The sequence below is a fragment of the Meriones unguiculatus genome, chromosome 14 (genome assembly GCF_030254825.1).
Source record: "Meriones unguiculatus strain TT.TT164.6M chromosome 14, Bangor_MerUng_6.1, whole genome shotgun sequence".
NCBI lineage: Eukaryota > Metazoa > Chordata > Mammalia > Rodentia > Muridae > Meriones > Meriones unguiculatus.
Window position 1 is genome coordinate 87,038,326 of NC_083361.1, and position 14,705 is coordinate 87,053,030.

Sequence of the window (14,705 nt, forward strand, 5' to 3'; positions counted from 1 at the left end):
TTCCTGAATGATGGACAAGCGCTGGTCCAACCATGCTTGTACATTCTCAGCCCATGATGGGATAATGTTTGGAAATGATATAAATAAGAAATCCTGGGGGCTCAGCAGTTAAGAGCACTGACTGACTGCTCTTCCAGAGGACCAAGGTTCAATTCCCAGCACCCACATGGCAGCTGTAACTAGTAACTCCAGGATCCAACACTCTCACACAAACATACTTGCAGGCAAAACACCCCTTGCGAAAGAAAGAAAGGAAGGAAGGGAGAGAGAGAGAGAGAGAGAGAAGAGAGAGAGAGAGAGGAAGGAAGGAAGGAAGGAAGGAAGGAAGGAAGGAAGGAAGGAAAGAAAGAAGGAAAGAAAGAAGGAAAGAAAGAAAGAAAGAAAGAAAGAAAGAAAGAAAGAAAGAAAGAAAGAAAGAAAGAAAGATCCTGGATCTTCCTCTCATTTGGGGCCCCAGAAACAACTCAGTTCTTACAGACTAAAGTGTAGACACTTGTTTCATCCACCTTCTAGGTGGAGGGACCTTATTACAAACTTTTATGTAGTGACAGTGGGGACTTAAACACTCTACTTGCTCTGACCCAGAAGGGTCTGTCCCGACCAGCCCACAAACTCACAATGACTCTAATTCATTAGGTCCAGATGATCACAAATTTATTCAAAACCAATGCTGTAGGAACCCTACGCCCCACCATGGAGCAGGACTGGATGGCGGAGGAGTCGGGGAGAAGCTGGCTTAGACCTCCTCATTCTTTGAGGAGGTGAACTGAGACCCAGCCTCAGGCAAACCAAGGAGAAGTCTAGAGAGAAGACTGCCTCAGCCAAGGAGCCATAATGACAGCATTGGGGTCAGGCTGAGCGCAAGAAACACCACTGCGTGGTCCGCAGCCCCATCCGTCATCAAGGAAGCATAGAACCTCGCCACCTCCTCGTTGGGGTTGCCCTGGGCAGAGTCAAACCACATCTGGATGCAGCGGCCGCTCCCTCGGCTGTAGTTGCTGAGCCTGTAGGAGTGACTCCAGAGACCCTCACAAAGGCTGGCCGGGGTGGGGAAGTAGTCCTGAAACGTGCGGCAGGCTGCTGTGGCCGGGCACTTATTGATGCCTGCGGGCAGAATAAGAACAGGCACAGACATTCGGGCGGAGGGCCAAGACTGGTGACCCTGAAATCTTTCATCTCCCCCTCTTCCTGTCTCCATCTGTCTCCCCTAGGTCCCCTCACCTGAGGTCCAGTCCCAGCCCTTCTGCCAGTTGCTCTTGCAGGTGAAGGAGGAGCGGCAGTCCTCCCACCACTGCTGACAGTCCTCCCTGCACAGGGGAACATCCAGGAAACGCTCTTTCCGCCAGCTCTGGTCCACCTGGGTGGAGGGGATGTTGGCAGCTATAGCTATAAAGAGACTGAGCCCCAGGGCAGCCCTTCTGACGTGCGAGAGGAAGCACCCGTACCTGCTGGATCCAAGGCCCAAGGTTGGGGGAGCACTCATACAGACACGTGTCCTGGATGAAGTGACGCTTACAGGCAGGTGTCATCTTACCGCAGTGATCCCAGTTGAAATTGTACAGACGGGAGTTGTCCTTGTGCAGCTCCTGGCTGGTGTTGACTGAGCAGCAGGCATTTCTCTTCCATGGACTACACTAGTCAGGAAAGACAGGTCTGAATCCCTCGACCCTACCTTCCAGCCTTGCTTCACTTGGCCCTCGATTCCCTGCCCCACACAGGCTGTTCTGTAAACCCTTACCACAAAGGCCCCTCTATCCTAGAACCCCGGGAACCCCATCTCTAGAGAGATATAATTACCACAGTGTAAGAAAGAAGCTAGGGGAGCCTTGTCTTTGGGATAATCGCCTATTTATTTAGCGCCTCACGCTTCTCAGCTGGGCATGTTGGTTACATGCCTGTAATGCCAGCATTCAGGAGATGGAGGATGGAGGACCATGAATTTAAGACCAGCCTGAAAAACCATGGATGAGACTCTATCTAAACAAAACATGCCCCATCATGGTAGCACAGACTTGCAAAACCAGCACTCTGAAAAAAAGTGGAGGCTAGAGAATTAGGAGTTCAAGGTCATACTCAATCACATCCTGAGTTCAAAGCCAGCTTGGGCTATCTCAAAAAACAAAAACAAACAATCTTTTAAAATGCCAAAACAAGCCAGGCATGATGGAGCACGCCTTCAATCCCTGTACCTGAGAGGCAGAAGCAGGTGGCTTTCTATAGGTTCATTGCCAGGCCTGATGGCCTGATCTACACAAAGTGCCAGCCTTTTCATTACTTTTTCAAGACAAGGTCTCTCTGTGTAGCCCTGGCTGTCCTAGAACTCTGTGGACCAGGCTGGCCTCGGTCTCAGAGATCCACCTGCCTCTGCCTTCTGAGTGCTGGGATTGAAGGCGTACACCACCACTGCCAGGCTTCATTTGTTCATTTAAAAAACAAACAAACAGAAACAGGCCAATGAGATGACTCAGTGGGTAAAGAAAGGCACTGGCCACCAAGCCTCATGACCTGCGTTCAATCCCCAGGACCTACATGATAAAGAGAACTGCCTCCTGCAAGCTGTTCTCTGACCTCCACACATGTTGGGGCATGTATGTGTGTCCCCATGTAATAACGGGCGAATGTCTTGTTCTGTCCTTTGTTTTACTCTTTTTTTTTTAAGTTTTTTGTATGTGTGCCTAGATGTGTGTATGTGCAGATCAGAAGAGGGTATCAAATCTTCTAGACCTGGAGTTAGAGTTATGGGTAGATATGAGTTGCTGTGTGCATGCTGGGAACTGAACTCGGGCCTTCTACAATAGCAGGAAGTGCTCTTGACTGCTGAGCCATCTCTCTTCTGTGTACTCTAGATTTCTAGAGGAGCTCTTCCTAATGCTGCCTGAACCCCACTGTAAAAGCTGGTAGTGTTGGGGGCTGGAGAGATGGCTCAGAGGTTAAGAGCACGGCGGCTGGGTTCAAGTCCCAGCATCCACATCACATGGCAGCTCACAAACTGCCTGTAATTCCAGTTTCAGGGCCTCTGACACATATGCCAGCAGGACACCAATGCGTGTTCAAAACAAAACAAAACAAAACAAAACAAAACAAAAAAAACCCTGGTGGTATCTAAGTCCTGTGAGTCACTGTGCTTTCATAAGCCCTTATTTGCGTGATAATAGAGATTATCATCACATGGCGTCTAATTAGAGGCTTATAATGATCAACTGCATGGCCGCCACCATCGTGTCCTCTTCTGGGGAGAGCCCTCAGAAAATCACCTTCCCCGTTTCCCCCATGCCTCACATCTGCTGCTCGCCACAGCCACCACAACCACCCCGCCTGCCATCGCCTCCCATCAGAACCTGGTCGTGCAGCTTGTCCTCAGGACCTGGCTTTGTCTTGTGGTGCTTGGCATCCATGCAGACATTAAGCAGGTCTGCTCTGTCCCGGGCACTGCATGCAGTAACCGTGCAGACCAAAAGCAGGAGTGGTGTGTGTTTCCAGGCCATGCCTTTCTGCCTGTGCAGAGAGAGCTATGGTTAGGGAGACTAGACCCCAAGGGGCGCTTCATTCATTCCCTACCTTAGCCTCTCTGTCCCTACGGCGAAAGATAAGGTCAGTCCTTGCTCCTTCAGCACTTGGGTCCTGAGGCTCCCTGAAGCTGGCCTGGAGGTCAGCAAGAAGCTTCTCTTATCCCATAGCATGAGAGGTTTATAAAAGCAGATGAGCTTCCCAAGTTGGAAGAGCTTTTTCCTCTCATCTTCTCTCCAGACTTTATGACATGTACTTAAATAGTTCCGTTCTCTGGCTGCTTGCTTCCTTGAAAAGGGCCAGGGCACACATATCCTTCATCCTGTCATAGCTGGTTCTCTGTACTCCACTCTGTATCAGCTGGGTCATCATGTCAGCCTAGAAATCCTGTTAGCCCTGGGGGAGATGGTGACCCAGCCCTGCCGAGTTCTCCCAGTTGGCAGGAGGATCGAGTGACATACCTGCAGGACGGTGTTTGCTTAGAGAAAAGAAAAGAAAGAACGGCGCTTTGTGAAACTTTGCTTCCTCAGTCTCTTCCTTCCCTGTTCCCTAAAAGCCATTCTGCCTTGTGCTCCACCCTGACATCACGTCCACAGCAAAAGCACAGACCCTACCCAAACCTCTCAAATGAAAACGCACAAAATAAATTCAGCTGCAATTGGCGATGCACGCCTATAACGTGGGGGAGGAGGGCAGGGGAAGGACAGTGGGTTTTAGGCCAGTCTGGGCTACACAGTGAAAACTTGCCTTCGCCACCACCCCTCAAAAAGTAAATGACCTAAAGAACTGAAGGACAACAAAAAAGTCTCTCTTAGAGATAGATGGCAAGATGCATTAGCACGTAAAGACACTTGCCACCAAATCTAATGACCTGATTCAATCCCTGAAACCCATGTGGTAGCAGTCAAGAGCTGACTCCCCACATGCATACATACAAACATACATGCATGCATACAAACAACCAAGCAAACATACACAAACACAGTCAATCTTCGGTCAATCAATAAGTGTGAGAAGTTTTTAAAGGTTTGTATTTTGAAAATACATACATGCACACACACACACACACACTAACATAAATGTTCCCCTTATTAGAGCAACTGAACAAACCCTCTGGCTCATAGGAAGTACATGGCAAACACCATGATCCCCTTCTCTGTTCGCCCCTCACTTCACCTCTCCCCACTCACCACTGATCTGTTCCTTTGGGCCCAGCCTGGGAGGCAATGAAGGGTTGCAGATGGAGACAGGACCCCTGCCTCCCTGCAAACACGGATCCCCAGGCTTTTTATTTGAGGGTCAAATCTTTCCTCCAATTTCTTCTTTGAGTCATCTTCACAGAAGACGGATCTTAACTGATCCGTCTCAGTTATTCCTTCCTTTCTCCTTTCCTGTTTTATTTTACACAGGGTCTCACTGTGTAGCTCTGGCTGGACTGTAACTTGATATGTAGACCAAGCTGGCCTTGAACTCACAGAGATCTACCTGCTTCTGTCTCCCAAATGCACGTATGTGCTACCACACTTAGTCTTCTTTTCTTATTTTATTTTCCTTTCTGTAGAACTAGTCATGGACTCCAGGACTTGAGTATACTAAGCCAGATCTCTACCACTAAGCTACATTTCCAGTCCAGAGATTTTATATTTATTTTATTTAAATTATGACTAGGTAATTTTATCTCCATGCGGGTATATGCATGTGAGATCAGGTGCCCATGATGGTGAGAGTGATCTTCCTTTCTTTCTTTCTATCTATCTTTCTTTCTTTCTTCCTTCCTTCCTTCCTTCCTTTCTTTTCTTTTCTTTCTTTCTTTCTTTCTTTCTTTCTTTCTTTCTTTCTTTCTTTCTCTTTCTTTCTCTTTCTCTCTTTTTCTCTCTCTTTCTCTCTTCTTTCTCTCTTTCTTTCTCTCTCTCCCTCTCTCTCTCTCTTTCTTTCTTTCTTTCTTTCTTTCTTTCTTTCTTTCTTTCTTTCTTTCTTTTTTCTTTTTTTTCCAAGACAGGGTTTCTCTTCATAGACCAGGCTGGCCTCAGACTCACAGAGATTGACCTGCTTCTCCCTCCTCATTGCGTGAGCCACTACACCTGGCAAGAATGATCTTTCTAACAAAAGATTTGTCCCTTCTTTGCACAAACCCTCCAAGTCCCCCAGGCACACTTGGAAAATCTTACCTGAATGTCCTTGACTTCTAGAAGCACATACAGGGGTGTCCAAGTTGTCCTCTTCCTAGCAACAGATTAGACCCTGCGAAGACCCAGAAGTCTTTGTCCACAGCCCAGCAGAGAAGAGAAGAGCTTTAGTAAGCACAGAATGAAATATCTCGTTCAGCACTTCTGTTCTTCCTTCCTTGGTTGATTCCACCCTCTTCCGGGCTCATGAGTCAGTCTAATCTTTGCTGTTTTCATCTCTCTCTCTTGGTTTTTCGAGACAGGGTTTCTGTGTGTATCCCTGACTGTTCTAAAACTCACTCATAAAGATCTGCCTGCCTCTGCCTCCCAAGTGCTGGGATCAAAGGTGTGTGCCTCCACCACCTGGCTTCATCTTTTCACTTTGAAAAAAACTTTTTTTTTAAATTTTTACTTACATGTATGTGCCATGTGTGTGTGGGTATCCATGAAGGCCAGAAGAGGGCACAAGATCCTCTGGAGCTGGAGTTACAGGTGGTTGTGAGCCATCCTAACTGACTGCTAGGAACCAAACTCTAGTCCTGTGGAAAGGAGGAAGTGCTCATAACTGCTGAAGCACCATCTCTCCAGCCCCTTTTCTCACTCCAGGATTCACACCCTCAACATCCACCAGTATCAGGACAAATGCCCATTCCACGGGAATCTGAAGTGTGTATGTACTCCAGATAGTTCCTGGGAGAAGGTTAGCTTGAGGGAGGCAAGCCCTGGCTGAGAAGACCAGGCTGTAAGGTCATGCCAATGGGGCCCAGTGGGAGATCCACCCCTTTAAAAGCTCACAGGGTCACTAGGCCTTACCAAGCTGTAACTGGCACCCCAGAACACTTTTGAGAAACATACATGTAAAAGCCTTGTGCAGTGGGTGTGGTGGCCTGAGGCTTTAATCCTGCCTAATGAGGAGGCAGAGGCAGGCTGATCTCTGTGAATTTAAGGCCAGCCTGGTCTAGAAAGGGAGTCCAGGACAGCCAGGGCTACACAGAGAACCCTGTCTGGAGGAACTAAAACAGAACAAGACTGCACAGGCCGAAATGATTTCTGTCAGCTTACATCGAGAGTGGATACGGATAGAAGTTAACAGATGTTTTTCTGGGATAGAAAAACTTAAGTTGTCTTTAGTCTGATAATAATATCTTAACCATTTGAAAATATTTATCATTAATTATGTATTATTAATAATAATAATTCGGGTTTCTCAAAACAGTGTTTCTCTATGTAGCCCTGGCTGTCCTGGAACTCACTCTGTAGACCAGGCTGGCCTTGAACTCAGAGATCCTGCTTCTGCCTCCGGAGTGCTGAAACTTAAGGCACAAGCCACCCCCGCCTGCTCTTTACTTTCCTTTTATCTGTATGAGTATTTTGTCTCAATGTGTGTCTTAGTGGGTTTCTATTGCTGTGAGGAAACACCACGACCATGGCAACTCTTATATGGAAAACTGAGGCTGGCTTACAGGTTCATGGATTTAATCAGTATCATCATGGTGGGAACCGTGGCAGCATGCTGGAGAAGGAGCTGAGCGTTCTACATCTTTGTAAAAATATATGTATACACACATATATGTAGATATACATACGTACCTATATATGCCTATATCCATGCATATGTATATATGTATATGTGTATATATACATACACCTATGTGTACATGTGTATGTGTTTATATGTGTTTATATATATACATATATGAGTGCTCTATCTGCATATATACCTGCATGCCAGAAGATGTCATCATATAAGCCACCATATGATTGCTGGGAATTGAACTCGGGACCTCTGGGAAAGCAACCAGTGCTCTTAACCACTGAACCATCTCTCTAACCCCAAGTTGTACATCTTTATCCTCAGGCAGCAAGAAGAAGCAGCTTGACCTTCTGAGACCTCAAAGCCCACGCCCACAGTGACACACTTCCTCCAACAAGGCCATACTTCCTAATAGTGCCCCTCCACTCCCTATGGGCCCAGCGTTAAAGCACATGAGTCATTCCTATTCAAAACACCCCAATACGTATGAGTACCACATGCTTGCAGTGCCCTCAGAGACCAGAAAAGGGTGTAGGATACTCTGGAACTGGAGTGGGGGCTGTGAATTGACATGTGGGTGCTAGGAATCCAACAAAATCTGGGAGAGCAGCAAGTGCTCTTCAGCACAAGCCATCCTTCAAGCCTCATTGTAACAATTTTTTTAACTTTTATTAATTACACTTTATTCACTTTGTATCCCCCCATAAACCCCTCCCTCCTCTCCTCCTAATCCCACCTTCCCTCCCCCTTCTTCACGCATGCCCCTCCTCAAGTCCACTGATAGGGGAGGTCCCCCTCTCCTTCTTTCTGATCTTAGTCTATCAGATAACAATTTTTTTTTTGTATTAGTGTTGTTTTTCTGAGACAGAATTTTTCTGTATAGCCCTGGATGTCCTGGAACTCATTATGTAGAATAGTCTGGCCTCAAACACACAGAGAGCTGCCTGTTTCTGCCTCCTGAGTGTTGGGATTAAAGGCATGCACCAGCACCAACCAGACACTCCATAACTTGTTTTATCCCACAGAATGGAGACTTTAGAACTAGACCTGGAGGCGCACACTTACAATCATAGCTACTCAGAAGGCTGAAGCAGGAGGATCACAAGTCCCAAGGCTAGTCTGAGCTGCAGAATGAGTTCAAGGCTAACATGGGAAACTCTTTGAAACTCTTTTATAGGGATATCTAATAGGAATGATAAGATAAAAGGTAGACTATTGAATCTGCTTCTCAACTTAAGGCTTTATTTGTTACTGTTGAATGAGGTTACTTTTAACTCATTGGCATGAGATTTTGTATATTGATGCAAAAATAAGTATTTTTGATGCATTACTATAAATTTTGGTATATTGATAAAAATTTAAGGTTTACTTCTAATAGTTTTAAAACTGCTATTACAAACTGTTTAGAATATTAGGTAATACAAGTTAATTGTTAGGTAATCAATTCATGGTCATTTTAGACACTAGTCTAATTTATCACAGGACTATACACCCTGCATTTAACAGATAGATATGATTCTACAGATAGATAGACAATATAAAGATAAATAGATAAATAAGTCTTCAAAAACCTCAGAGACCTACAGAATATGGCATTTAAAAATGTTTTTATTATTTTAAGGAGTCTTTGAGAATGAGGCATGTCATCTCCTGACAGCACCCGGCCTACCTCAAAGAAGATAATGAACATTGAAGAACCTCCATATGAAGATGTCCTCAAGTGTGTCAAATCAGCCAGCTGGGCAAAGAAAATGCCCTCACTTTTATGATAGACAGAATTCTGCCTAAAATGGGCAAGCTTAAGTGCAGGCCAAGTTGGCTGCCGAACTCTGCCAAGACAGGGTAAGCAAGTCTTAAATAGTTCCTGTTTCACATATATGTCTGTCAAAGGTAGTAGGCCGGAAGGCCAAAGATGCTGCTGCAATGTTAGAGCATTCTGGGTGGCTGTTCAGGCAGCAAACTGTCTCTATCAATTTTTATTTTTTGGAGGCTGCTAACATGCACTTTCTATTTACTCAAGTAATTAATTTTATTTCTTTTCAAGTCTCTGATGGGGTGGAAGAATGTATAGTCATAACCTTACATGTATAGCCATAACCTTGAATGTATAGTCATAACCTTAAAATTAGCTTAGTTGCTTAGGAATTAAAAAGATGTCTTATGTCTAGATAGATGTTTTTAAGTTAATATATACAAACCATAATAAAAATAATTTAGGTTCAAAAATTAGACCCTCATAGATAGAATAGATATTTTCTTCAAGACTACCAAATACATTTAGACTAGACATTATATATAGTCTTACCTACTGGTTTTTATAATTGTTTCATAATTATTATTACTGTATAAAAATGGCCTTTTTATTTAGACAGAAAAGGGAAATTGTTGGGGTTGGTCTGATGCTTGTATTTTGATGCTAATTACTGGCCCTCAAGATCTGGTTACTGCCTGGATACACCTATCCTTGCTGTGTAAACCTGCCTAAGACATTATACCTGATTGGTTGACTAAAAGTCCTAAAACCTTGGCAGGGAAGAATGGGGTAGGCATGGCTAAGGTTCCCCGGGCTTTGGGTTCAGGAGAATCATGGGAAACAGAGAGACAGACAGACAGGAAGAGAGGAGGCAGGAGGATGTCACAATGGGTTAGCCTGGAGAAGGAACCACGTGGGCTGGGAGGAAGGACTCCAAGGATGACATGGATGGAGAAAACACCAAGATAAAAACAATATAAGCAAGTATTTATAAGATTATGGATGGAAGGCAGCCCAGATAGGAATGGTTAAGGCAGAAGGCATTGGATCGGGACTGAGAAATGGATGGGAAGGCTGTTGAGAGAAGATAGGTGGAAATATCTGCCCAGCCCAAGGTAAATAAGGCAATTATAATATCTTATAACAGGTGGGGGCTGGAGAGATGACTCAGGGGTTAAGAGCACTGGTTGCTCTTCCAGAGGACCTGAGTTCAATTCCCAGCCACCACATGGTGGCTCACAAACATCTATAATGAGATCTGGTGCACACAGAAAAATGTATACATAATAAAATAAATAAATCTACTTTAAAAAATCTAACAGGTGTCTCTGTCTTATTAATTGTGATAGGAGGTTTAAAAATAATATTGCAATAATTACAGGGCTAATAGTATGGAATATATAGCCCAACATTTTATTTACTACAATACTCTTTTTTAAAGGAATTTATGTATTTATTATTTATACAATGTTCTGCCTGCATGTACATCTGCACACCAGAAGAGGGCACCAGACCACATTATAGATGGTTGTGAGCCACCATGTGGTGGCTGGGAATTGAACTCAGGCCCTCTGGAAGAGCAAGCAGTGCTCTTAACCTCTGAGCCATCTCTCCAGCTCCTTAGCGAAACTCTTGTCTCAAAATGAAAACTAAAAACAGGGTTAGGGATGTAGTTGAGTAGTAAGGCCACGGGTTCAATCTTGCGTAGCTTTTTGCCTTTTTTCCGTATATGTAAATATACATGTGCAGCTGGGTGCCTATGAGGACGTGAGGTGAAAGCGCTCGTGTATATGAAGCCAGAGAACAGCCTCGGTGTCGTTCCTTGGGTGCTGTGTTGTTAAGGCAGAGCCTCTCCTGGAACTCACTAGGCTGGGCTGTCCCTGTCTCCCCAGTGCTAGGACTATGAGCATGCACTGCCATACCCAATTTTCTCCCTCCTATCTAGAGATGGAATTTGGGTCATCATACTTCTTTACAAACATTTTACCTAGCGATCTCCCTATGCCTCAGTCCCCAGTACTGTGACAGACAGTGATTCCAAACTGCTCAACGCTCTGGACACTCCCCTTTCCTCCAGCCACTGTCAGTCATGGTCTGGTTTTTATTCTCTATGAATTTCATTACTCCAGGCACCTCCTACAGCATATGCTTGTTTCACATAGAAGAACTGAAGCTGAGCCGGGCGTAGTGGTTCATGCTTGTAATCTTAGCATCTGGGAGGCTGAGGCAGGAAGATTTCTGTGAGTTCAAGGCCAGCCTGGGCTATAGACTGAGTTCCAAAGACCAGCCTGCACTTTTGCGTGAAGCTCTCCCTCAAAAACCAAGAAACAAACTACAAAGGACTGGCTCGGTAGTGATGAAGAGCATGTATGGCAGCCAAATGCTGTAGCACAGGCCTTAATCCCAGCACTCAGGATGCAGAGGCAAGCGGGTCTCTAAGTATAAGGCTAGCCTGGTCTATAGAGCAAGTAAAGGATAGCCAGGGCTACACAGAGAAACCCTGTCTGTTGTGGGCTATTAATATTTATTATTGACTTTTAGTTAAGCAAAGGTTATTCCTAAACCAGCTGTACACCCAAATCACCACACAGAGACTGGGATTTATTTAATTAACCTAGAGCTCAATGCTGGGCAATAGTTACTCCATCCTAAACCTCCAAGCCGGAATAGTTTCCTATCTTTCAGATTTTTCCCATTACACTTGCTTTTAGTCATATCTTAGGTCTAGTTCATCTCTCTATATGGTTCCAAGTTCTGTTGGTATAATGTTCTTTTAAAATGTATATGCCTTACCTTTGTTAATTCAAATGCTGATTTCCCCACCCCCAACTCTCTGGTTTCAATCTGGATATTGCATTGTGATACTCACTATAAGCATCCTGTCTCAACTCTTGTGTAAACAGGACACAAATAAAGCAACTAGATACAGTGTTGTGCAATGGGAGGAGCCAGAGGGCAGGAAAGAGGGGAGGAGCCAGAGAACAGGAAGGGGCGAGAAGGAGGAGGAGCTCGAGGAGAGCACGAGGAGAGCAGAACGGGAGGAGAGAGCTTGGAAGACTTGGAGCATGAACCAGACCTAAGATTTCACAAAAAGCAAGTATAATGTGGGAAATCTAAATGTTAGGAAACTGAGGGCTTGGAGGTTTAGGAGGGAGTAAATATTGCCCAGCATTGTGTTCTAGGTTAACTAAAAACCCAGTCTCTGTGTGGTGATTTGGTTATACAGCTGCTGAAGTTTAATAGCAGCATTACCAGAAGTTAAACTCAAAGTAAATATCAATAACCGTCTACAACAGAGTTCTCTCCTGCTGACCTCTGCACCTCCTTCCTGCTTCCTCTCTCTCCCCTCTCTGGACCAAGATGTCCCACCCTATCCTATCCTCTCCAATGAATACCTTTGGCTGGCTGGTTGTTTATTGACAATATAGAGAGCAAATGGTGGCATGTTTACACAAACTTGAGACAGGTGATGCTTAGAATAAACATCACAATGCAATATCCGGATTAAACCAGATAGTGGGGGAAAGAAAGGTGTATACATTCTAAAAGAACGTTATATCAACACCTGTCTCGGAGGAAAAAAAAAGAGAGAGAGCACGTCTTGCTGTTTCAGAGGACCCAAGCTCATTGTTAGCAACTCACATCAGGTGGCACTCGAACACCTGTATCTCCAGCTCCTGGGGATGCAATGCTGCTGTGTACTCACACGCAGACACACACACGCAAATAATCTGATTTTTAAAATAAAATTAATTTTTAAAAATTCCTCCAGGTTGTAAGAGTGTCTCATCTGGAAGCCTGAGTTATTTTTGTCCTCTCACTTTCCCCGAGCTAAGGGATATTACTCACTAATGACAGTCATGCCTTGCTCCACGACAAGGATGAACGGAAACGCGTCATGAGGCAGTTCTGTCATTGCGCAAACAAGACTGAGTGCCGTCTGGGTCAGCCCTTCCAGGTGATAGCTGACGCAGCCAAGAGGAGTGAGTGAGTGTGCGTGTGCGTGCATGTGTGTGTGTGTGTGTGTGATCATATCCACAGTGAAGATCAAAAGTAGAGCATAAACAACACTGAGTGCCGTCTGGGTCAGCCCTTCCAGGTGATAGCTGACGCAGCCAAGAGGAGTGAGTGAGTGAGTGTGTGTGTGCGTGTGTGTGATCATATCCACAGTGAAGATCAAAAGTAGAGCATTCTAAGCCAGGCATGGTTGCATATGCCTATAATCTTATATAGGATACAGAAGGAGACCCCATCTCAAACAAACAAAAAGTGGAGAGATGTTCTCAGGTAAAAGCCCTTGTCACTCAAGCCTGATGACCTCAGTTTGATCCCCACAAGCAAAGTGAAGGAAAAACAGACTCCCAACCATCGTCTTCTGCCCTCCACATACATATGTGCCCACATAATAAACAAAATTAAAGAAACATGTAACTCGTTTTCACATATATTCATTGTCAGTTTACAGGTGTATTTAACAAACAAACAAAAGAACAAAACGACAGCAACAAAAACCAAGAGGGACTGGAGAAATGGCTGAGCAGAGCAGAGCAGAGCAGAGCATCTCAACTCCAGGGGATCTTCTGGCCTCCGAGGACACTACGTGTGTGTGTGTGTGTGTGTGTGTGTGTGTGTGTGTGTGTGTCTGTGTCTGTGTCTGTGTCTGTGTCTGTGTCTGTGTCTGTGTCTGTGTCTGTGTGTCTGTGCCTTATGTAACCCATCCTGGCCTCAAACTTATATTGTATAAGACAACAGCATTGAACTTTTGGTTTTTTGGTTTTGTTTGGTTCTTTGGTTTTTTGGGATGGGGTTTCTTCCTGTAGCCCTGGCTGTCCTATAACTCACTCTTATAGACCGGGCTGGCCTTAAGACATTGAACTTTTAATCCTCTTAGCTGTCCCCATCCCTGGCCAGCGCCATGATTACAGACTGAACCACATGACTGCTGTTCCTCTGCCCATTTACACTAATAATATAATCAAATGATTTGGGGTTTTAAACCTTAACTCTCTTCCCCAGGAATAATCCCACTTGGTATTCGTGTGAAACACTTTTGACATATTGCAGAATTCAGTTTCCTAGTGTTCTGTTGAGAAAATTGACAGCCTTATTCACAGAGGCTATTGGTCCTCAGTTTCCCTTCTTTCTGGTGTCTTTGTCCAGTTTTGTGTCAGTATAATGCTGACTTCATGATGTGAGACAGAAGCATTCTCTTACCAACTCACTCGGAAGAATTTCTGAAGTGGTTTGTATGTGTGTGTGTTCGTTTCTAGAATTGAGATTTGGACCCAGGACCTCACATATGCAAGACAAACACTAAAACGTTGGCTCTTGGCTCTTAGCCAGGGGTGGTGGCACACGCCTGCCGTTAGTCCCAGCACTCAGAAGGCCGAGGCAGGCGGATCTCTTAGATCAAGGCCACCCTCTCTACAGAGAGAGAGAGATATCCAAGATAGCCAAAGCTGCACAGAGAAGCCCTGTCTCAAAAAAACAAAAAGTTGGCTCTTATTATTCTTCAGACATTTGGTAGACCTCCAAGGCATTCTGGGCCTGGAATGTGGAAATTATAAGAAATTATAAGAGAATTAGCTTAATCTCTTCATCTGTTGTAAGCCTATTTCGAGGAGGTTTTCCCTTTACTGTTAGTAGTTTGTGTCTTCATAAGAATTTGTTCCTAGGGGCTGGAGAGATGGCTCAGAGGTTAAGAGCACTGGCTGTTCTTCCAAAGGTCCTGAGTTCAATTCCCAGC

The 14,705-nt window shown here is 44.8% G+C and overlaps 1 protein-coding gene across 2 annotated transcripts; it reads right to left on the minus strand.

The window, feature by feature from the left end:
- Positions 1-637: 637 nt before the first annotated feature.
- Positions 638-5,831, minus strand: LOC110544670 (folate receptor beta-like). 2 transcript variants are annotated; one of them, XM_060367695.1, is made up of 5 exons: positions 5,676-5,831; positions 3,339-3,495; positions 1,446-1,634; positions 1,222-1,357; positions 638-1,104 (listed from the first exon to the last, which is right to left on the minus strand). In XM_060367695.1, exons 2-5 carry the CDS (start codon positions 3,483-3,485, stop codon positions 818-820), a joined length of 759 nt encoding a protein of 252 aa, XP_060223678.1. In that variant the 5' UTR covers positions 3,486-3,495; positions 5,676-5,831; the 3' UTR covers positions 638-817. The 2 variants fall into 2 exon arrangements, with proteins under 2 accessions (XP_060223678.1, XP_060223679.1); XM_060367696.1 differs by having other exon boundaries at positions 3,339-3,491; positions 5,676-5,823.
- Between the last annotated feature and the right edge of the window lie 8,874 nt (positions 5,832-14,705).